General features: G+C 45.7%; 1 protein-coding gene and 1 long non-coding RNA gene across 4 annotated transcripts in view; one reads left to right on the top strand and one right to left on the bottom strand.

Annotated features, from left to right (window-relative positions):
- RASSF3 (Ras association domain family member 3) overlaps positions 1–24,434 on the top strand; it is a 72,606-nt gene that overhangs the window by 6,996 nt on the left and 41,176 nt on the right. The window contains exon 1 of one of the 2 annotated variants that reach the window (XM_052669470.1): positions 15,782–16,039. The exons of the other annotated variant lie outside the window; for it this stretch is intronic. Within the exon in view, the coding sequence (XP_052525430.1) occupies positions 15,911–16,039 (129 nt within the window). The 5' untranslated portion in view covers positions 15,782–15,910. Of the gene's footprint in view, positions 1–15,781; positions 16,040–24,434 lie in introns of those variants that run through there. 2 annotated transcript variants of the gene reach the window in all.
- LOC128073997 (uncharacterized) lies at positions 496–15,726 on the bottom strand. Of its 2 annotated transcripts, XR_008202962.1 has the most exons (4): positions 13,023–15,726; positions 6,015–6,079; positions 2,523–2,590; positions 496–1,280 (listed from the first exon to the last, which is right to left on the bottom strand). It is a non-coding gene; the product is annotated as an uncharacterized LOC128073997 (long non-coding RNA). The 2 variants fall into 2 exon arrangements; XR_008202963.1 differs by lacking the exons at positions 496–1,280; positions 2,523–2,590; positions 6,015–6,079 and adding an exon at positions 11,079–11,447.

Genomic DNA, 24,434 nt, shown 5'->3' with positions numbered 1-24,434 from the left:
TCACAGGAAATGTGGATAAGAACTTACATATTCCCTGTTAACTCTGCAAATAATGCGTATGAATGCATGAAAATTCAGTAATGTAGTAATGTTAGTGCTTCAGTGTATTTATTGGGAAGGGGGAAACTGTGACCAGTTACTATGTCATTTAAAGGCAATGACAATGAAGTCATCATACTAAACTAGTGGGGAACAGTCCTTCTGTTCCTACCCAAACCATAAAGGAGTGGCTGGCTTTTCTGGAGTCAAAACATACTGGGTTCTTGACATAACTGTGGGGGACATCAAGCAGTAATCACTTTGTCATGTCTCCTTCTCTGTTTTTATTAAACCTGCTCAACCTATTTAACCTAAGCCTCCAATCCTTCAGTATAGCTTTCAGTCTTGTACCTCTGGTTCCTGTGACCAGATTGTCTACTGCAATGCAAAAGAAGCTGCCCAGAAGTGAAAGACTGTTGTGTTTCTTCTAAACACAGAGCTAGAGCTACAAAATGCAGATTCCTACAAGCTTTTTAGATCTGATGTGTTCTAAAAAGAATACGCTGGTGATCAGTTATTTGGTTTTTTATTTCCTCAAATATTTATTTCACAAAAAAACAACACTTTTGAAAATGAGGTAAAGTCTTTATCGTCACTTCATTCAAGGTAAACATTTTATATTATGGCTGGGATATTCTGGATAAGATTTTGGTTCCAAGGGTCGCTTTGCATTGATTGCCTTTCAGCTATGACCTTCAGATATCTTCAGATTTATGCTTCTTTTGTTTCTGCTCTTGTTTTGGCTTGCCGAGAAAAGAAATCCACATACTACTTGTGGATTTTTCTTGGAAGAAAAAAGGAAGAAAATGAGAGCTTTGACATACTAGGTGAATAAAGTGTATTGTCTCAGCAAACAGTTTGCAGGCAGCCTTCAGCTGGTCTGACACAGCAGAGCCTACAAGACTGTTCTATCTATGCATGTCCAGGGAGTTGCAGCTGCTTCCATTTCCCTACCCATCTTGATTCAGATTTGGATCACCTTCACAGTCAGGAGTCAGTGGGAAGGTCAGCAACCCAAAGTCATGGGGTGAGGAAGCTGCAAGGTGGAGCGGTGTTGTTTTTCCTTGAAAAGGTACACAGCATCCTGAATCTTCCAGTCACTCCCTTTCTCCATGACCCAGTTCTTAATCAGAAGGCCTCTGGGTGGGTTTTGGATCAGCACCTGGCCCAGGTGATGCTGCAGCCATACTACTTGCAAGGCAGAGGTGCCCTGAGAATATAAGCCCAATGGGTTGCCTGCCCTGTGTGGATATTTAAGCAACAAAAAAGGATAAAATTGTATCTGCCCTTTACTTTTGTGATGAAAACTTTTATGGTCAGACCCCAAGAGGTCTTGAAGCGTATACACTACAACCAGTGCCATCAGCCAATGGAGAGCAGCAAATCCCTATTTAAAACATTTTGCCTGCTATGTGCTGCAGTCAGCTGGATAGCTGGATAAAATTATTTGCTTTGCCTAACTCGTGTCCTGTGCTTCTCCACCTCATTCTCTGCCACTGCTTACAAGTGTGTGTGTAACCATGGCCAGTCCCTTTTCAGGTTTTGTCTTCTCTGACTGCATTTGTTTACAGCAAGATAAGTACAGTCATTGATTATTTTGCTTTACAATCCTGAATGAGAACAAAGCAGTGGTGATAGTTACCATGGGGCAGCAGGATGAGATCAGCATCCTGTCTAAGGCTGATCTCACCTAACTGACTTCAGGATAAAATTACACTGTCTTGATTTCCCTAAACTTTTGTATCACTGCAGCCTTATCAGACAATTTTACAGCATTTTTCTTCAGGGAGGACTGGCCTGTAGTAAAGCTGACCACTGCTGTTACATCTCCCATCGCTCCTGAATTTGTATTTAGAGGAATGTTGCTCTGATACACACTCTGCATTTTCCATTCGCACAGTTCTCTCCCTGCAACCTTCCTCTTGCTATCATAACAAGTATTTTCCTTCAAATAACCTTGGAGAGATTTCTTTATCTGCATATATGACTAATCAGCAAGGTCTTATGATTATTATAAAGCAATTTGTTGGAGGTAGGAATTAGAGCATGAAACTGGGACTGAGGAAACCAGATTTGCAGTCCTTGCTCTACTAATGACTGATTAGATATGGCCTTCAGCAAGTCAGTTTGGTCTCAATTTTCAGATGTACTGATTTAATTTTTAGTCTCTCGCCTCCAGCTTTCTTTTCTTCCTTATTCCAAGAGGAGGGAGGTGCTCATGGTATGCAAACCTGGTATTTCGCTCTATCTCAAAAATATCTCAGTCTGGGGAGTCAGAAATAGAAAATGTTTTTGGAAACAGTGATGTTGTGATTAATGTTCCTTGCCTATCTGTTGCTCCTAATCACACAGAGAACTACTCTTTGTTGCGAAATACTGTGGGCAAATAAATGCGGTGTGTGGCACGCCTGTGTGTCAGCAGCAAGCAGAGTTCAATTCTGAGAGCTTGATTGTTTCTGAATTTGTTTCTGCTTTGCCCATACCTCTGAAGTCAAGTACTGCTGAGTGATTCATCACGGCATATTCCTGAGTTTGTCCAAGAATCTGTAATCTGGAGAAAGAATGAAAGGATGAAGATATGATGAGCTGGAAGGTAACTCAGTACAAGAAAGGGAAAGGAGTATGATTTCTAGCAGCTCCATCTGTGAAATATGATCTTACTGATTTCTTTATATTTTCTCCCACAATTAGCAGATAAACCTAGGGAGTGGAACAATTTCTTGGGCTGAACAAATATGAGAAATAAATTTTGGAAATACCTAGAACCCCTATTTCCAGCTGTAACCAGGTATCTACTCTCTGTCCAAGAAGTGACCCTAGCATTATTTGTTAGGTAGATTCTAACTTTGTGGCAGTAGGTGTGCACTTCTCTTTCCCTCTCTTCCTCTTCCTCCTGCTCTTCATCGCAGCCTGCTCCAACCCCTGCACTCCAGCCTTCTCTAATTCTGGTGGAAAGAGCTGCCCTGGGTGCTGGGACAGGAGAACAGAGAGATCTTTGCCTGAGAAGAAAGTAAGAGAGAAACAGAAAAGCAAAAGAGATGCAGACAAAAGCAGCCTGGACTTTTCCCTCTTCTGCTCATCTCCTATGACACAGACTGGATCTCCCAGGGCAACTCTGCTCTTGGGGGTAAGAATCATTGCATTGTAGGAGACAGTGAAAAATGAGATGCGGGGTCCAACAGAGTTGATGAGAGCAGAGTTTAGCTACATCAGATTGAGTTTCAGAAACAGTTTGTAAATATTTATGAATATTTACATGTCCTTTTTCTTCTTTTTTTTTCATCAGCTCACATCAGCACCGCGTGCCCCGGAGCACTCCTGGCACTGGGAACAGGAGCTGCCCTGCATCCTGAGCCAGACAGAGAGCTCAGCAGAGATGGGGCCTCTGAGGCAAGGGGAATGTGCCTGCCTCGATTCCACCTATCCCCAGGCCACTCTAACTAACATTAGTTGGCAATTGTCCCTAATACCAAGGGCTGAAGCAGCATTTCATAGATGAGTCCTTTAGATTGTGCTAAAGCAAAATGCTTATGCACTTGGAGCAGTACTTCCTGGTCATTCCACACTCTTCCTCACGCTTTTCATTTCTTTTAAGTCACCTGTGGGTTTTGGCTGCAATTAAGAAGGAAAAATGTTCTGGCAGTTCTGCAGCAGTCAGATTTGGCAGTTTCGCCCGTTACTTCCAGTAATTATCTTCATGTCACAGCTACGCCCTCAGTGCCAGCTTTAGGGAAACCTTCCACCTTTCTGGTGTTCTAATGAGGAAATGGATTCTTTAGGAAGTTGCTTGTCTCCAAGAACAACCCTTTCTTTGTGAGCACTCTTGCTGCGGTCTTTTGAAAAATATGCTGATGTGAAAGTCCTGTCTGTGGCCGACCTGCTGGCAGGATGCTGGGGGCAGTGGGCCCTGTGTTCCCTGCAGTGTCTGCAGGGCAGCTGCGGAAGCTGTCAGCTGGCTGAGCCACAGCAGGCAAACCTCTGCCAGCAGCAACGTGTGGAGAGACAGGGCCTCCCAAAAAAGCAGATGCTGATGCAGATGTTAGGGCTGCAATGACAAGGACTGCTGCCCTGTGAGCAGTGTGGGGTCTGTGGCAGGAGACTGCTTCCAGGATGTGGACTTGAAATTCCACAAAGCGGAAGGCTCTCAGTGCTGGGGTGCCTCTGCATTTCAAACCCTCACTGCCATAAGCCTCTTATAAAAGGTTTTGTAGAGTTTTCCTGAGTTAATTTAAAAGCAGGTCTTTGAAACAGATAGTTTTCAAGAAAACTCACTCCAAACAAGAAGGTGAATGCAGCATGCATGCAGCAAAGAGTGTGTGCTCTCTAGTGTTATTCTGTCAGGGTGTTATATATAAGGGATGTTTCTGATTTCTTTTGAAGTTTGTGAACTGACTGCTTGCTCACTGATTGCTTTCTGTCCTTGTGGTACAACCCATTCTTCAATTATCCTGTGACTTGCTAACTTGGCCACATCAAGTGAGGAGAGGAGCACCCTCAGTATTAAGTTCCCTGTGCACATGGGCTGTAGATCAGTCCGCAGCCCCAAGCTGCACAGGCACAGCCTCTGTGGCCGTGTGTGGCTGGCTTCTCTCTGGACCGGGCAATGCAGGCACCGAGTGCAGGTGGAGGACATGGAGGTTTTAACAGCTGGTGTTGGTGGGATTGCCTTTACTGCCCAAGCAGATCTGCAGTCCATGTGGCACATGGCAGCAGGCAGTGATCCAGGCTCCCTTGGGCAGTGCTTTGTGCTGCAAAGCACTTTGTGCTTCTCTCCTGCAGTGTGGTTTCCAGTTCCTGACTGGAACCTCCCTGCACTGGTGTCACTGAGCAGTGTCAGTACCCCACAGTTTGCTATCCTTTTGAGGAGCTCCATTTCATCCCACGGGATGGCTCAGTGAGTGAAGCAGCTGCTCTGCTGGGGCAGAGTTCAGACTGGTGCTATGAAAAAAAAACAACAAAAAACATAGCAAAATTGGTTCCAGTTTATCCTAGCAATCTATGCCCTAAATTGAGGCTGTTCAGCAGCTGCTTCATCAACAGCTGAGCTGTCTTTGCAGGGACTAGGACACCCTGGGAAGGAGCCGAATGGATGGACAGACAAGGGCAGGAATAGCTGCTGGTGCCCAACCCTCATCTCTCCCTGGGGAGACTGTGGGGCAGCTCTCGGCATAGCGAAGAAAACCAGAGTTGTGGATGAAGTCTCCAGGAGCCTGTACAGAGCATTTCTATGTCAGTAGCAGAAAAGAAAACATGTGGAAACAAAGTGTTCAAATGTTGGTGGAAACCAGCTATATTTAGCTGCTCCAAAAATTGTCTGGTATAAGGCATAGAGGAAATGTCTGTGGCAACATACACCCCTATGGTTTCACCTGTTGCAGTGCTTCTTAAGCCCAGAAATGTCAGTAAAATAAGTAGCAAAGCAGCTAAAGCTTCCCCAGAAGTGCCAGCAAACTAAGCTCACTTGTTGAAGCAGCCGTTGCTGAACTATGAATTGACTTTGAGCTGTGTTGATTTACTGTAATTCAAACCATCTGCACTCTGAAACAATTAAAGCCTTCAGATCTCCGAGGAGTTTCCTTCCTCTGATTATAACTTATGTGCTGTGGTAGGACACTAGGGTAAACAGCCAGTCAGCATGGAGCTCCATGCCTGCCTCTTTATGGCACCGCGCACAGTGCCGCTCCGTTCCAAGCTGGCTTTCAAGTGGAGAGTGCAGCATATGCTCTGCGCCGAGTGCCGGAGTCAGAGGCCGCAAACAGCACGGGATGGACACATCTGCTGCACCTCCGCTGCCTCCTCCCCCAGCTCTGCATGAAGATAAGGCAGGGGGTTGGACTTGATGATCCCCAGAGATCCCTTCCAACTGCTGTGATGCTGGGATTTGGTAAGGGTTTCTGTAAAATATGGGTCACTGTGCATAGGCGGTGCTGAGCTGTGACCTGCTCCCCAGCAAAGCCCTGGTTCATGTGTCTCACCTGCAGCCTCCTCACTCCTGACAGTGGTGTGTCCGTAATGCTTGTGTCTCAAACCTCTGACCATGCTGGAAGAAAAAGGATGGGATAACTTTTGGTTTGGTTACAAGTTTGCTTCTGAGTTCATCTCCTTTACCACTGACATTTTATATCGCTTTCCAGGAGCTCATTACAGCTCTCTACATCCTTAAAAAATCAATCTGTGTCCATGACCTCCACGTTTGGACATCGCTGCGGTGGGAAAATACCAGCCACTGATTCTGTAGGATCGCTCTAGAATTTGTCACAGCCCGCAGCTGGCAACATTTCACATTGAAAGCACTGCACCGTAAATCCTGTTTTTACATGTTCATCCTCCATTCCTCTCCATCCAAATGATAATAGCATTGAAATTTGGAAGCCTCCCTTTTCAAATCACAGTGAGGAACAGTCATCTGCAATTCATGAATGAGAAATTTATTTTGTAAGAATAATGTGGTTCTTTTCTGATTTTGGAAAACAAGTTTAACAATATAAATGTTCACAATGACCGTAACATTTAATTAATTAGTTTGCTTTTAAAGCTAAGTAACCAGTAGCTGTAGCATAGTCTCAGAACCAAGCACAGCCTCTGCGCCTGCCATGACTATGCTGGAGACAGGCAGTGACCCCCAGCCTCCAGCCAGGAGGGGCACAGCAGCTCTGCTACCCATTTCTCAGCACTGTCCCCACCCTGAGGGCAGGCACTGTCCCCATGCACGTGTCCCTCCAGACACCAGATGTGATGGCTGCAGGCAGTGCTCCCGGGAGAGGTGTCCCACTGCCACCTCAGTGTGGTTTCTGGATCTAATGACCCCCGAGCTCATCTGGTTTGTTTTGAAGAGAATGCATGGATTCACTGTAAAAGAGGGGGTCTAGCAATGAACTGAGGCATAAAACAGACTGTCAAAGCACCCGACCCTGGGACAGGATGGGGAAGCTGAATTATTTGATAGTGTAGGTACAGCTTCTATAAATTCTATGTCATCTTATGAATGCTGTATATAAAAGGCTATCTATCAACAACTAGACAGAAGTGTATCATATGCCAGATTTATGGCTTCCTTTGTGACCTTGGTACTGACCCATATCCAAACAGTGCTGGAGACCAGAGAAGCAATGAGGGGCTGGGCCAGGTCCTGCACACGGGGCTGCATGGCCACGGGCAGTCATGGAAGAGGCATTGCCTAGCTGAGGAGTGCTTGTCTTTGAGGCCAAAATATGTCCCCTTAGTGGTTTTTTTTTTTACAGCATCACTGTTTTCTGTTAATGGAGAAGATAACAGCAAGCAACCCCACATATCCCACATCAGCACAGGGCTCGGGCCCTGACCTCTTCACCTACAGCCCAACCAGACGCAGCAGCAGGCACATGCATAAAGAGCTTCTTTCCCTTGGGCTGGGAAGCTGCTCCTGCAAATGCAGTTTCTTTCTTCTGGTCATATATACATAGATATACTTTTCTCCCTGCGTGTGCTGCTGCTCCATGTTACGACGTGGGGAGAGGAGCGCAGGAGCTGCACAAAGCCTCTCCCAGTGCACGAGCTGGGCTTTTCAGGGTGTAGCACACCCACTTCCCCCATCCCCTTCCTTCCCACTGTGTATGGAGACAGGAGACTGACTTTACATCGGGTGAATTATGGATTCAAGATGAGTACATCATTCCACAGTTCTGAAAGAAAAAATGAAGCATATTTTCCTTTTTTTCTCAGCCTTGATGCATATGCTTTCTTCAGCTGCCCTTTCATCTACTGTACTTTTCCCTCAAGTTTCCTTCAAATATTTTTCGTATATCTATCTTTTTTTTCCCTAAACCTTCCTTCAAAATTAGAAACATACATCCCATCTTTCCTAGGCATGTGCTCCTTTTGCACCCAGAAATTAATCTGACCCTCTGTTCTAAAAATTTCAGAAACTCTGGATGGGAAAACATGATTCTTAGTTCAGAGTGCTACCTTTGTTTGTTTGTCTCTTTTCTACTTTGGCCAATTTGCCTCTTTGTCCAATCTGTTTTCTTCGGGCCCCTGCCCTCCTGTCTCCTGCACTGGTGGAGGAGCAGCATGACAGCAGTGGTGAGAACTGGGAAGCTCATAGGCTGGTAAATCACAGAATGTGATTGGATTGGAAGGGACCTCAAGGATTATGAATTTCCAACCCCTCTGCCACATGCGGGGCCACCAACCTCCCCATTTAATACCAGACCAGGTTGCCCAGGGCCCCATCCAACCTGGCCTTGAACACCTCCAGGGACGGGGCATCAGTGGGACATGGACCAAAAGTGAAAGGCAAGATTTAGCTAAACTTTTCAGAGGCAGTCACACTGGAAATGTGAAAAATGTTAATCGCGTGCATCATTGCAGAAGTAAGGGGGAAAAAACATTAATTACTTTGCATTAGCAGCTTTTCCTCTAGGAAGTCCTCAGCTTAGAGGGGCAGTTTCTAGAGGGTTTTTACTACCTGTTGCAGTCAAGCTTGCTACTAAGAGAGCAAACAGAGATCTCTTAGAGGATGACAGGAGAACTTCTTTGTCTAGGAAATGAGAATGTGGACTTTATTCCCTGATCAGAAGGCCCCTTCCCCCACAGATTTACCCATTAGAGGACAGATGCTTGGAATCAGATTGCAGCTACAGTGCATTAGGGCTCACATTTTCGTGGTATTCACAAGCATGCTGAGCTTCCACAGTTGTGGTTTCTATACTTAAAACAGAAGTTCCTACTTAATTTTACTGCCCCAAGTACTTTTACGTACTGTTAGCAATTAGGATGAAAATAAAAATGGGGGAATGTCTGTACACTTTATTACAGAATGTTTCGTCAGGATTATATTTTCTCATACAGCAGCTCTGCTGCTTACCCTGGCAAGGCAGAGGTGCTTACAGGGAATTAGATGACAGCACTCCCAGGCTTCCAAGCTTCTTTTATGTCAACTTTTACTTATATTTACATGTGACTCCTCACACCAGTGGGATTCTGCCAGTGGGGCTGAATTCTTCACCTCTTTATTGAGCTGGAGCTATTGGACTACATCTAATGCTGCCAGACTTTTGAGCTGATACTGTTGGGGTTGGCTGTGGTGTGAGCTAGAAAGGCCATTGCCACAGGGAACAGATTGCCAGATGCAGTAACATGGCTGTCAGCTTTGAGCTCACACTGGTACTGGCACACCTCCTGGTCTGTCTATGCCACAGAAATATGACCTTGGAAAGGAAGGGAAGGGATAAGGGAAGGGATAAGGGAAGGGAAGACAAAGGAAGCAGTACAGAGAGTCACTCCCTTATATTTGCACAGCTCTTTGAAACCCTCTGAGTAAACACGACAGACATATGACATACATTTTCATCATCTGTGGTGTAAAATCTACCTTTTTACATCTGTGACAAGAAAATGCCTGTATAAGCATGCATTTTGTAGTCAACAAAGAAAAAGAAAGGAAAATTGCTAGCAAATGTGTGTGTTCCAGAAAGCATTTCTGCCTAATAGGAATATGAGTATCCTGGAAGAAAGGTTCACGCAGGCATGGCCAAGAGTTACATTATGAGCATTGTGAGCCTTTCCATTGGTGCTGGTGGGTTTGGGACAAATGTGAGCTGTGTGAAGCTCGGTGCTCCTGGCACGTGGTGAGGTCAAACCCCATGGCAGTGTCCTCAAACAGCAGAAAAGCCCCTTGGCGAGGGCTGTACTCATAGTATTGTATCATGCAAATCCATGCCATCCCACTCAGCTGTGTCAATGACATTCAGTCTCTTTGAGATAAGAGTTTCCCAGAATATTCAAGGAACGTTCAAGAAACTCTAACCAGGACTGGGATCTAGTGTGTGAACTCACGAGCATGGAAGAGATTCCACAAGCTACCTTCAGTTTCCAGATGTCCTCTTCATTTTGAGGACTTTGGATGAAATAGTTGCACTAAGGGGTCTTATGAGTCAGGTGGAATTATGAATTTGAGGAGCTGGGAAAGGACTCCAGGTAACACTGCCTCAAGTTGTATCTGTCACAGCAAGTACATGGCCCCATCCCATTTCTTCACGAAGGAGGGTGGGGAGGCTGCAGAACTGGCTCCTGCTTGTTTTCAGCCTGTACTCATGCGCCTGTGTGGCTGGAGTGCCCTTGTTTGAATTAGCAAGTCACCAAGTATGAATCAAAGCGTAATTGTCAGTGCTGCCAGTGGCACTAAGCAGAGCTGAGCTATTAATTCGAGACAAATGGGAGAAATGAGTAAACAGAAAGTTTACTGGTCTATGGCAACTGCGGGCCTGAGTGGATGTTCTGTGTCAGTTTTATTTCAACTTTATTGCTTTGCTTTGATCATTTGAAATTGCCACTATTTTCAGCTGGAATTTAGAAAAACTAAAAACACATGATTTCTGAACTAATTATTTTGATTTTAAAGCTATATTCTGTTACAGACTATTTCTCTTCCTCTGCAACTTGTCTTTGTATCATTTTTTGCTACACAAATCGTGATTTGCAGAATGAACATCATGGAATAATTATATTTTGCTGTAAAAATGCTACAAATAAGCCAAATCCAAAGTGTTGGTAAGTAGGAACTCTTTTTGATTTCAGTCTTACGCATATTCAAAGCTTTAGTATGTCCCTCAGGGACTAATCATGGGTAGAGCTGTGTGTATGGTTGAGGCTGTACAGGATCAGAGCCAGCACTTGCCAAGATGTGTGAAAGCAGAAAATGAGGGGGAGAGAGAACCTCAGGGCTTCAGAGCAACCAAAAGGGTTCCTGCTGCAACCGGAGGCAAGAGGCATCTTGCAAATTCATAGTGGTTGTCATTATGAATGCCACTAGGGTCGTTACTGGAATTCTTCTTGCAAAATACTGGTGAAAGCAGGAGGCAATCTGCAGACTCCTGCCTTAGCACCGCGGCTGCACCCAGCCTGGCTGCAAGACCTGCCAAGCCATCAGCATTCTGGCTGACACTGAGGTCACACATTAGTACTTTACAGGCTAATAGGTTCTGAAAATATTTGAAATTGTGGCATATTCTTAATTCCCCATTATCCTTCTGGCCAAGGAAAACCATGTAAGTTGCTCCTGAGGTCTCCACACTACTGCTTGTATTTTAATAGAAAAGCAGTCGAAAATGTTACAGGACTCCCCACGCCCAATCCGCATCTTGCTTTTAGCTTTCCTCATTCTTTGACAGTGCTTTTTGAAACAGTCTGGTCAAAATCTGGAGAAAGGTCCAAGGCCTGTGTACAGAACAGTGTGTCTTGGGCAATGGCAGCCAAGCAGCCATAGTGGTGGAGTGAATGCTCGCTGAGTTTCCCATTTTATTGAGCTCTCCAAGTTTATATGTCAGAGGGCTGAGGGGATGTTTTAGAAACATGTAAACACCATGCAATCACTGATGGAGTTAATGTAAACGCTGTAGCATGTTTTATCTGTTGTCGTGTTGTTTAGTCTGGGGAAGAGGAGAATAGGGGAATGATGAGAGACCTTGAATATCCAAAAGGTTGATATAAAAACCGCAATGGACTGCGCGCTCCCTCCCTCCCTCCTTCCATCTCTCCCTCCCTCTCTCCAATTTTGTTAAGGTTTTAGGTGAGATGGCAGAATTTTTCTAACTCCAGTAGGTAGCTAAAAAGCTCTGGAACAGATGACCTGCAAGGGAGTGTTTATACTACCACACCTTGCTCTAAGAATAGGTTGGCTGAAGGTCTGTGGGGATGCTACACAGACCTTGGTTCTTCTTCAGAGCAGTGGATGCATTTACTGAACTGCCCTCGAAAGTGCCCTTCAGATTTTCATCTGGAATTGTGATCTCTCCAATAAAGAGACTTGTTAATGCAAATTGACAAATGAAACTGCAAGGTCTTCAGATGAAGTCTGCCTTTATGAAATTGAGTACCTAGTACTACTTCAGCTGTGGTGGCTGAGAGTCCAATCCTTACCAAATTAATAAAATTATCCACACCTGTTTTGCCATTCAGGAATCTTAGCTTTCATTTTCACTTTCCTGGAAAGCTATACCTGATGTTTTATTTCTTTAAATTGACTCTCCAAAACCACAAAGTAATTTAAAGCTGAATTTTATCTTTGAATCTAATAGTGATTTTAAATATTGTTGCTCCTCTTAAGCAACAAATATCTACATATCACACAAGATAACCTTCCCTGTGATTGCTCTGTGCTAATATTCATTAAACTTGTTCTGTAACCTAGAGTGCCCATTACTATTTTTGCTTGATGTACTTGAGCCACCACATTCTAGTGGCTTGAATGGGCTGTAATTTAAAAACACTGTGACATTCTATGTGTGTCATCAAGCTTTATTAAATAAATTTTAAAAATGTTATTCATGTTTTCTTCATAGGTGCATCTGTGGCACTGCTTGCTACTTCATTGTTCATTAAAATAAATAAAAAAGCATCTTCATTTTCTTGCCAGTTGCCTGTGTGATCACATGGTAGCTACTTCCAGTTTCATTTCTCATAGAACTAATTCTTGGAATGAGTGACTGAAAGCCTCACAGTGCTTGTCTGTTTTAAATCTTTCTCCCGTGCCATATTTCCTAGCTTTTAACTTCACTGTTTTTACCTAATGCTTCACTAATGCTCCTTAAAAGCACATATGCTTTCAGAAACTTTATTACTAAATTTATCTTCAGATATTGCCCTGTTTACATCATGCAGTGTTATTTTGCTCATTGTCTACTACTTAAGAGGACTGTCAGAGGCGACTGAAAATAATCCAAGGCTGGTGGTAGTCTGGAGGTTTCAGTGCAGCACCTAATGAACAAAGGCTGTTGGATGAATCATACCTAAGTAAGATGAATAAATTCATTTCAGAAGGCAGAAAAGTACTTGTCTAGGGAGAAACCCTAAAAATTTGGGCAGAGTTTGCCTGGGAATGCTAAAATGCACGTGGGAAGTGTAATCCATGCATCAGTGTGTTACATTGCCCTTTGGTGTCCCATCAGTGGAACGTGGAGCCCCTTCCAATTCCCAGCTAGAAAGCCTTGATGCTTAGCACCCACCTGGTCCATGTTGCAATACAGGACAGTAGTCATGGAGAGGACATGTCTGAAGACGACTTACTTCTCCTTTTAAAGGTTCTGGAAGTCTTAGTGGGTACATGACACTGATTACCAGGTAGGTAGTGTTTGACCAGACAGCGGTATCTCAAGTGACAACACATTGATTGCTGTGCTTTAGAAGGAAAATCTGTGCTTGTTGGTGCTGTTGTAAATAAAACATAGGCCTGAAAAATTAGCAGATTTTATCTTACATTCATAAAGCACAGTGAGTGTCATGCAATCTGTAAGGTTACATATGTTGAGTCTTTTAGTTCTGACTAGAATGTACTATACTGAAGTGACTGATCTACAAGCTGAGATCATCTGGACTACTTTAAAATTCATTTTAAAAAATATACCTGTATATTAAGATAGGGAAACCAATTAATTTTTAAACATCAGTCTTGGAAAACACATAATAGGATTTGCATATATTATTGCAAGCACCATGTAAATCAAAATTAAAAGGTATCTCATCTGCTTGTACCTTCATGTGAATTCTTTGACTCAGTGCCACATCTGAAAAAAAAAAACAAAACAGGAAACACTGTCAAAATTAGTAGGCTCAAAAACTGAATTCTGCTTGAAGAATGAGTTCTTACTGGAATATATGTTACAAAGAACTTAGATGTACTTTCTCCATCAGTTTTTGTTGCAGCAGGAGAAAACTACAATGGAAATCTTTCATTATCATCAGTAGAAATGATGCTTCATGGACAGGTGAACATCATGCCTTGTTGTCATAAACTGGAGCCAGGACTTGCAACAGATCTGGCACAGACAGAAGCTCCCTTGGCAGCTTATTGCCTTCTTGGTCCTGTTTGTGAGCTTGATGGTCCACCCACACATGATCAGTTCTGAGGCTGTGACTAAGCAAACAGGCTGTGTACATAATGCCTTTTGTTGCTGAGAGTTGGTCAAGTGTGCCAACGGGTAACATTTAGAACACCTTTGTAGCTGGAAAACAAAAATCCCATGTAGTGGTGCACTCAAGTCTCTAAAAACCTTTACTATGATCACGATCATAGCTAGGAGCATTACACCCTAAAGCTCTGGAAGCTGGGTTTGGACAATCCAGCACATCTCTAGTGGGACTTCTTTTCAGCAAGGCTCTGGTCTTAGCAAGCCACATAACACGAAGATCATTGGTCTAAAGCAAGAGTTTTAAAAACTCTTAGTTGCATTCAAGTAACTTGGCATTATGCTTAAAACTATCTTGAATATTGGGGAGCTTTCCAGTTCCAACAAGCGGGCTAAAGAATTGACACATTCACATCTACTCTTGTTAAACTCTATCAGTTGTTTTCAAAAGCTATGCTGCCTTCCAGTATGGCAGATGCCAAATTTTTAGGAAGACCTGGAAGAAGCCAAGCTGACAGGAAAGTGAGGAGATAGCACCTCCGGACTGACTGACTGCTATCAGTGCTCAACCTGAGTGTTTTGGCTGGTAATGGGTGACTTCATTGATATGCAGGGTGAGAAATCATAGAATCATTAAGCTGGAAAAGACCACAAGATCATCCAGTGCCACCACCAACCCATCCCCTCCATGCCACTGACCACATCCCTCAGTGCCACATCGCCACGTTTCCTGAAGACTTCCAGGAACGGTGACTCAACCACCTCCCTGGGCAGCCTGTGCCAATGCCTCACCACTCCTAAGAAGTTTCTGAATAGATCATGAAGGGACAGAGAAGAGAGAAAGGAGACATCAGCAATAGGAACCCAGGCACATACATGGCTGAGCACGAAGACTACAAAGTGCTGCATTAGAACACAGCTTGGTAGACACACAGCTTTACTTAAACTAATTCAAGTCCGTGCTGCTGCTAGAGATGCCTCCTACCCTCACTCCCACCCCCTGCCCTGGCTGCGGGCCCTGCTCCGGGCTCACTTTCCCCTTGAGATCAGTGGCATAAGATCAGCATCGCGGGCCCTAGGCCCTGCAGGAAAGGCAGGTCTACTTTTCGGGCAGCTGTGCGGGCCGAGGAAGCCGTGCCTTAAAGCGAATATCCTGTCGCTGACAGCGACCAGCTCTAGATAAATTAATGGAAGAGATGAGAAAACCCGAAGCAGGTAATTACGGAGCGAGCCGGCCTTCAGGCATTGTCCGCCACTTCCCCCGCCGATGGCCGAGCGCGGTTTATTGCCCCGCATCATCCCAGAACTGCTGGTTCTGAGCACGTTTTCCAGCCTCGGTCGCGGCGGTCCCTGCCCTGCCCCCGGTCCCATCCCCGCGCCCTCGCGGCGCCGCTCGCACGGCAGCCCGGGGCGATGGATTCCTCGCGCTTATCTCTGCTGGCCCACGGCGGGGCGAGGCAGCGCCGCAGTAGCGGCCAGCTGCGAAGTTTAAATTCAAGTTCTCCTAGAAGAAACCGAGAAAGACTCGCAGCCGTTCCGCCCGAGGTTACTTTTTAACGCGTTATTAGGGCAAAGTCCCCCGGCGATTTGCCCCCTCGGCCACCTCCTCGCTGAAAGGCCCAGGGGCGGGCAGCGCCCAGCCGGAGCTCCGGCGACCTGCGGCCCACGCCCGGTCTTTCATCTCCGGCCGCGCGCTTCCAGCCCGCCCCGGCGGCCGTCAGCGGAGCTCCTCGGGGCCGGGCGGGGAAGCGAGAGGTGTCGGCGGGGCCCGGCGCGCCGCTACCCCGCGGAAACTTGTGCGGCAGGAAGGGAGGGCGGGAGCCGGAGAGCGGCTCCTCCTCCTTCTCCTCCTTCTCCTCCTCCTCCCGCGCCCCGGGCCCGGCGGCGCTGGGAGAGGAGCGGCCGCGGCGGGGCCCCATGCGGCGGCCGGGACGGAGCTCTCCGCCGCCGGGCCCCTCCCGTAGCGACAGCAGCACTAGGAGTCGCCGATGACCTGGACCAGCAGCATGAGCAGCGGCTACAGCAGCCTGGAGGAGGAGGACTCCGAGGAGTACTTCTTCACCGCCCGCACCTCCTTCTTCAGGAGGCCGCCGGGCAAGACCCGCGCCGCCCCGCAAGTAAGTGCCGAGCGCCGGCTCGGGGCCCGGCTCGCGCTCCACGTGTCCGCCGCTCTCCGAAGGGGCGCCGCGCCTCGGCGCTCCCCCGCCTGCTCTGGGGTCCCGCAGGCGGCGGGCTGCAGCCTCTGAAATCGCTCCTGAAGGGCTGAACGGGCGGGCTGGGGATGGGGTTAAACGGTGGCGAGTAACCGGCGGGCCGTGCGCGTCGTGTCGGCGCTGAGTGCGGTGCGTGGCAGCCTGGCTGCCGTCCGGGCGGCAGGGAAGGGCCCTCGGCCGCGGTGGAGTGGTTGAAGTGCTCGAAGTGCTCGGCGGAGATCGGCTGTAAGAGGACTTTGAAGTGAAGAGCTGATTAAGAACAACAAAAAACCCGAGCCCTTCGTAGTCAGCGCTAAAATGCCCACCTCTAAGAAGGATTTAGGCAGCGCAGGGCAAGAAGTGCTGGGGAACTCGGGCAGCCAAGCAAAACTCCCTTCTGGAGAGCAGAACCTCCGGTTCTTGTCAGCACAGCGAGGCAAACGCTCTGCTCCTTTAGCTGAAGCAGCCCAGCCCCTCTCGTTTGTCTTTTCTGAAGCGCAACGTTTTTCTTTCTAAGCATGGCTTTATCCTTGGAAGCTGATGAGTCAGTTTTCCATATGCTGGCTCCCCTTGCCTTGCTCCTACTGCTTGCTCAGACCTCTGGTCAGTGTTTGTACAACTCCTGCTGTGTTTTCCCTGCTGCGTGGCCACTCAGCTAGGGAATTGGCTGAGCCTGGTGCCCTCTGATCAATCTGTGGGGCTTATCAAGAGTCGTGGTTGCCCACAGCCCTTCCCCTAGGTTACGTGCTGCGGAAGCCAAACTTGGTTCCTGTTTCTCCAAGGTTCCACAACTTATTCCTCATTTGTGACTGACTTAAATTTTGAGCCCTGTAACCACCCCTCAGGAAACTCCTGCTCCCGTTTGAGGAAGTGCACGGAGTTTTCTTGAGCTTTGGTTTCCTTCACAGAGTTTGGCAGGGTGCCTGGGCACACCCTCTGCCTACACCTGAGCCTAGGTGCTCCGTATCTGCTCCTTGTGCAGATATCCTGAGACCAGGATTTCACCATGTCATTGCTGCCTCCCCAGGGTGCTGCTTGTGGTTCCCTTCCTGAGAGGTCATCTCTTTCTCATCCACGTTGAGTTTCAGCTTCCTGTGAATTCCAGTGACTCTGAAAGCTGGCAGGTCCTGCTGAGTGTCCTTGAACTTTATCTAACCTGCTTGGCTGGAGTTGGCTGCCACCTGGCCCATATGAAGCAGAGAATGACTTGGGTTGGAAGGGGCCTTGAAGCCCACCCTGTTCCAATCCCCTGCCATGGGCAGGGACGTCTCCCATTTTACCAGGTTGCCCAAAGCTCCACCCAGCCTGCTCTTGAACACCTCTATGGTTGGGGCATTCACATCTCTGGGCAGCCTGTGCCAGAGCCTCATTGCCCTCTGAGTAAAGAATTTTTTCATCATATCTAGACCAACTCTTTCAGTTTAAAGCTATTACCCGTTGTCCTATTGCTCCATGCCCTTGTAAGAAGTTTCTTTCTTATCACCCTACTGTAAGTAGTGAAAGGCTGCGTTAAGGTGTCCCTTGCAGAAGATTGCAGTGTCACAGTGCTGTGTGAACACATACCTCAGTGCTGCCAGACTGTGGGTGGTTGCTGTATAATGGGATGTGAGAGGCCCCAGGTCTTGATTCAGGTCCTAAAAACATGCTTGTTCCTTTGCTTTGTAATGCTGCTGCATGAGTTGTCTTAGCAAGTACTTGTTAAGTAAGTGGTGGATTGTGCAAACATGTAAATCGCTGTGTGTGATGTTAATGTTCTCAATCAAGGGGTGAAGGAAAAACAAAAATTTGATATTCTGGTCTGGTAGTGTTTCCCCAAAGAGTGTTGTGGTGAGATGCTGCAGGGTGTGTGTTTAAGTATGCATTGGGTGGCATGGAACAAATTCATCTGTATTGCTGACTCTGCAGCATCAGAAACACTCAGCTAAATGTTTCTAGTTATAAAGTTATTGCCAGCTGCACTGTGTCTAATGAGTTAGAGAGAAAGAAAAAAAATCCCCAAACAATGCTGAATGTAGATTTCAACAGTCATGTGGCCAGTAAGAGTGAGTTTCCCCTTCCAGCAATAACAATCATAATAAGACTCTTTGTATGTATGAGGATGTTACTTTTGGTTTGTATTTGAGGTTTAGTCAAAAAATGCATACAATGTCCCCTTGAGCAAAGGGGAAAGAGTGGAGCTATTAGTTATTGTTTCTGTGTCTTTCTCAACTATACAGATGCTAAGTTTTGCAGGGTATTTTTTTTACTGTTGCTTAAGACAAAGTGGTGGCAATTACTTTTATTCTTGTCTTAACTCCTCCTTTCTCCTGTACTCACAGTGAAAAGATTGGTTACAACTTGGAGCTCACGGTGTGCCATGCCTGCAGAACTACCCAGTGGTAGCTCTTGATCTTGTTTTGTATGCATGTCCAAAGAAAAGAAGGAAAAATGGAAATAAAGTAGCTGTGTGAATTTTTGCCTTCCATTTAATGGAGAGGAATGGACTTACGTATCTCAGTTTCTATGGCTGAGACAGGGTAAATGGATTGATACCAATTCTGATATAAGAGTTCAGTAATAGTGTCTTTGGGCTTTGCCAAATCTTCTGCACGATGTGGAAAGATTTGTCTCTTCCTTTCTACCGCTTTTAAAAACCTGAAGCATTAAAATCATTACGGAGTGTTGCAGGCAGTGGGGTGTTTTGGGGCTGAGGTGTTCAGCTCATTTTTTCAGTCTTATTGAATTCTGCTGTATAGGCAGTGCAGTGGGCTACCAACCCTCTTTTTTTGCAGGAGAAATGAAGGTTGGCAATCCAGCATTTGTAGCTTTGTTCAATTAAAGATGCAGACTTGAAGCTGAAAGATCTCAAACCTGGATCTGTGTCACCCAAATACGAGCAAATTTTTTCAACCGGATTAAACTGAACATGGCCCTTTTTTGTGCTCACAGTGACTCATTTACTAAATGAAAAAGGAGGAACTGTAAATATTTTTGTCGTGCCAGTGTGACTGCTCATGTGAGGTGAAATTACCCATGCGCAAAAGCTGCAGCAAGATCAGACCCGTGCTTCTGTATGATCAAGCCTTTGGAAATCGTCCACTCCCTCCAGAGAAAATACCAAAAGAAGATGTTTTGCAAACTTTTGAAAGCTGACCCCTTTCTCTCCCTGTTTCATCCCTCCCACCCCCATCTTTTCAGGAAAAGTGAAAACAGTCCTGCCTGCTCCTGCACGCCTGGCCATATGTCCAGGGAAGTGCATCTTCCTGCCTGCATTCCTGCACTTCCACAGGCCACTTCCACATGCTCTCCCACTCCTAGCAGTGTTGATGTAAATCCTCGCCAATCCCCTCCTCCTTTCTCACACAGCTTTGGGGGGTGGTGGTTTTTGAGTGCTGCTGTGGATTAGTTCCCAGCCATCCTCCCACTGGGAGGCTGCAGGTACCCAGGGAATCCCCCGATGAGATATGTCTCTTACACAGGAGGCTGCTTCTGGGGAAGTTCTGCTCCAGGAACAGGCAGTGCTGTGCAGGTCATGGGCTCCTGGTTGTTAGGAAAGAGCAAATCTTACATTCGGCATCTGAGTGCTGAGTGGTGTGTGCACAGAATGGCTGAATTCTGGAAGTGCTGTGTAAAATATCATGTAGGTACAAAGTTTGACTTTTGAATGCTGCTGTTCTCTCTAAGAAGAAAAGAAGAACTTTTATTGTTTATGCTGTTTTTTTACTATTTCACCCAGTGCTCTCTAGAGATGTTAGCAAGAAAAATGCAGTTGCACGCACCTTCCTGCTGCTCCTCAATCTGTGCTGACTGCCTTGTGCTCAGTGCTGTCATTCCCCATTTGAGGTCCACCTCCTGGGCATCCTGACCCTGCGCTGTGTCAGGAGCCCAACTTCTTGGGGCTCAGCCTTTTGGGGTGCTACCCTGCCACACCGTTGTTGTTCTCTCCCTCCCCTCTGTGTTTCAGTGGAATTTGCAGGTGTGGCAATGAGGGTGGGAGAGGAAGTTAGTATAAAGAAAGCTGGAAATGGAAGCCGGATGTAAGAGAGCAGAGGAGCCTTGCAGAGGAGAGGCAAAAGGCAGTGGCTGAAAGGCTCATCCCAGTGAGGTGACCGTCTTGCTCTGCTACCAGTGCAGAAGATTGGTGTCTTTGTTTTCCGTGGATGAGCTGGCATCCATGTGAAAAACATACTTCTGGGTGCAGAAACCCTTTTGTATCTATTCCACATGAGTTTGCACAGTGGCTTCTGGCATTTCAGTAAGAAGAGAGACAAAAGCGCTTTATTTTGGAAGAAAGCAGTTTCTTGGGGTACAGTGCTGTTTGTAACTACTCAAGTGTAGTTGGCATGGTTCTGTGCTAGCAGTGTCCGTTATTAAGAAGTTCCATGTTGTTTGGTTCTTACAGCCCTTCCCGGGTTTCCTTTCCACAACATTCCCCAGAGAAAACAGCTCTCCTGACGACCAGAACAAATGAGGTTTCTAATTATAGGCTCCGTTTGGAGCCGAAGAGGTTAGATTTGTGTTTGACGTGCAGTCGTGAAGCTTATTTAAAAAATAAAGCTAAAAATATCCAGTCTCATTCTTTTTTTTTTTTTTTTTTTTTTTTTAATCCATTTGACAGTCGGTGAATATTATGGGATAAACATTGTCACAGCTAGAACACTTGAAAGTTAAGACTTGAAGGAACCAGGAGCATGGAGTCTGTGCCTGTTTTAAGGCTTGGTCAGTGTCAGGATAAACCAGCAGTCCTCGTTTCACTCTCTTGTGCTTTGTCCCACTATATGAGTGGCTGACACCGTGTCTGTGCCTTAAGGAGCTCAGCAGAGCAGGGCTGTTCCCAGCGGAGCCCCAAGCCACTTACCAACGTCTGACAGCCTCTGGAGGTGAGAGGGGATTTATGTGCTTTGCGCCAAGGAACGCTGATCGCTGTGCATTGGTTTATCAGCACAGTTGGCTTGTATAGTCATTAATTTATGTTTTGAAGACTTCCCTAAAACATGTACTGTTTTTAGGTATGAAGTGGGGAACTACTAATGCACAAAAATTAAGAAGCAAGGTTTATGTTCTGTCCCAGGAGGAGTTAAAGTCACTGAAACATCTCTTGAGTTCAGCCATCTCAGTGTCCTCAGTACAGCAGCACTGCAGGTACTGTTCAGACTGGGTGTCTACTCTTTCTTTTTTTCCTTTAGTCTATTATATTCACACAGTACAAGATATATCTTGGGCAGTGTTTCTGTGTTAACGTACGATTTTGGTTCACCAGCAGTGGGCTGCTGGCTCAGTTGTTGATGTTTGTTGGAATATCACCAGATAAACACTAGATTATTATTTATTTTTTTTTGGTCATTTCTTTGTCAAGATTGGCCTTTGTTCACCTGCTTGAGCTCTGGGGCACAGTAGCTCTGTATAGGTGTTTTGAGATTGGAGTTCTGGTAACGTAACTGAGTTTGGGATAAAAATGAGACTTTGAGTGCAGAAGGGCAGAACTGCTGCAATTTAAAGCTGCCAGATGTCAGAAAGCATCAGGACCTGTATACCTTATGGATTGGAATGTTTAAATTGAGACTTGTTTAGATGTATGAGCAGATGTACAAGATGCAAGGAGTTCTGTTTAAGTTGAGGAGGCTGGTGAATACAGGAAAATGTGCTGCAGAGCAACTGAGCTCAGCATCATCTGCATGCAGTAAGTAGATTTATAAAGCAACCAACCAACAATGATTTGAAAGGAAGGAGAGGATCTGGTAACTTGTTTTCATCATTTCTTATTTCAACTACAGACCTGTGACAAGGATATGAGAAGATATCAGAATACCATTTTGGAAGAGATTCTTGCTGACTAATATTTAGCCATGGCCAAGAGCAAAAATATGAAGATAAATGAAGTAAAAATCAATACTGCATTTTGTCCCTTGTGTGAAATGCCAGCGGCAGCAGCGTTGGATTAACAGTCCTTAGTAAACCGATTAACAGAGGATTTTAAATGAAGCAATAGATCTGTAATGCAGCGTTTGCCAGTGACAATAACCTTGTAAACGAAGCCAAGCAATGTAAGTGTCAGGAAGGGATAAATCAGAGTGATGGATCTCTGTAGTTAAGCTCTCCTCTTACAGACAGGCAGCTGTCTCTGCTGACTTCAGCAGCATGTACCCATCAGGCCAGAGCTGTGCACTGCGTGCTCTTCCTCCCAGATAGATACCGTGGTGGTTTGTGTGCGTGGATGCATTTATCTGTACATGCAGTGTTTATTATTCGGTGTATTTATTGCAGCTTGTCACAGTTAGATGTGTACTTCAGATCAAAAGCAGCCTTCCAGTCGGCCACTGTGGATCTCCCAGTTTCTACTAGGGAAACTGGAAAAAAAGGAAAGATGGATCAGGATGGTTTTTAAATACATGGTTTTAAAATAGGGCTACTAAGATGGAGAAGGGTCTGGAAAGCAAGGTATATGAGGAGTGGCTGAGGTTCCTTGGTGTGCTCAGCGCTGAGCGGAGAAGCTGAGGGGAGGCCTGATGGCGGCTGCAGCTCCTCACAGGGAGCGGAGGGCAGCGCTGAGCTCTGTGTGACAGTGACAGGGCCAAGGGAACGGCATGGGGCTGTCAGGGGAGGGCAGCTGGGTTGGGGACAGGGTCTGCATCCAAGGGTGGTGGGCATGGAACGGGCTGCCCGAGGCAGTGGGCACGGCGCTGAATGCTGGAGCTCAAGGAGCGTTTGGACCATGTTCTCAGACATGGGGGTTTAGTTTTGAATGATGCTGCATGGAGCTGGAGTTGGAGTCAGTGATCCACGTGGGTTCCTTCCAGCTGAGGTTATTCTACGACTATATATTATTTAATGTTATAGATTTATAGAATACACACACAATATATATGTATTTCATATTTCTGCTCTCAGAAAGTGAGATCATTCTGTACATTTTGAGAACAGCATTCAGGAAAGTCCTAAAACCAGTGCATCCCACAGACTTGAAGGGAACACCCTGGTGTGACTGAAGCTGGTTCAGCATGCTTTTATCCAGTGCAGTTTGAGCCCTGCTTGTACTGTCACGGGTTTGCATTTGTGTAGGTGCCTGTAACGAAGCACACAGTACTGTAGGCAGGTACAAATTGACTTGGGATGAGTAATTGTCCCTTTTGGTTTTTTGGTGGTTTTTGTTTTTTGTTGTACTTGCTCTTTTGCAAGGCTGATGAAATACTGCAGTCAGTTTCGAGGAGAGTACTTCCTTTGTGGACATATATTTGGCTGTGTGAAGTAGCCACGTGTGATTTATGTAGCAATTAAGATCATTTTCGAGTTATTAATCTGTGTGTGTGTTGGAGTGGAATTTGTGCTCCCTTACACGGAGGTATGTTTGCTGTGCTGCATAGGGCAGCAGTTGAGGAAGCCTCAGGTGGCAGTGCTGCTCACGTGGGATCACTTACCGTGTGCTGCTGATGGCTTCTCAGTCTCACTCTTCATCTAGGAAATTCTGACGATTCCATGTGAAGTAATTGTGGAAAATGGTGTCTGCGTTTCTTTTAGAAATTATATACAATAGCAGAGTAGAAAATCATTGGCTGTACATGCAGGAACAAATTACAAAGTAAGTTTATGGTCTGTAATCTTTTATAGTCATCCCTCTTGTCCCTAATTAGGATTGCATTTATTGTTTTCTGTCTTGTACTTCATCCCCAGGTGTGTGCAGGTACAGTCTAGCCATGCTGTACATTTCTGCACAGTACAGTCACTGTACTTTATGTTTGTGGCATCCGATCCATGTGATCTTTTTAAAGCCAGATCAGTAATAACAAAAACTGAAGATCAAATTCTGCTCTGGCTGAAGGTAGTATTTGTTTAATAGCTAAGTAAATGTTTAATCTTATTTCCAAAAAAGCAGATGTGGTCATGATTTGGCTTGTCCCTTTTGGGACAGGTTGTATTGGTTAATAGTGCAGAAGTATCTGAACACTTCTATTGATGGATTGTAACCTATTTTGTAGAGAGCTTCCTCTCAGCCACTTCCTGTGCATAGTTGTGCCTCGGATCATGATAGCCTGCCAACATGGGAGAGTTTAGTTTAGAAGTTTTATTTAGATAATGATTTTTCTTCCTTGCTCTCTGCTGAAGATTTCTGCTCACCGGGAACAAAATTGAAGATCTTGCTGTTTGGTCCACAGGTGGCTTGATTTAGTATGTTCACTTACAGATATATCAGCTAAGATTATGAGGGTTGTTTTGTTGTTGCTCTGAGATAATAATTTAATTGCAAAGCATCTTCATGGTTCATTTGAGAAGCATCTGGGAAAGCTGTGTAAACAACTGCACCAGGTATTTCAGTGTAACTCTCAGAGCTGATGTCTGCAGGAAC

Source organism: Tympanuchus pallidicinctus, unplaced genomic scaffold, assembly GCF_026119805.1.
Source record: "Tympanuchus pallidicinctus isolate F22 unplaced genomic scaffold, pur_lepc_1.0 scaffold8, whole genome shotgun sequence".
Lineage (NCBI taxonomy): Eukaryota > Metazoa > Chordata > Aves > Galliformes > Phasianidae > Tympanuchus > Tympanuchus pallidicinctus.
Note: the sequence above shows the minus strand (reverse complement) of the source record. Positions and strands in the feature narration are given on the sequence as shown.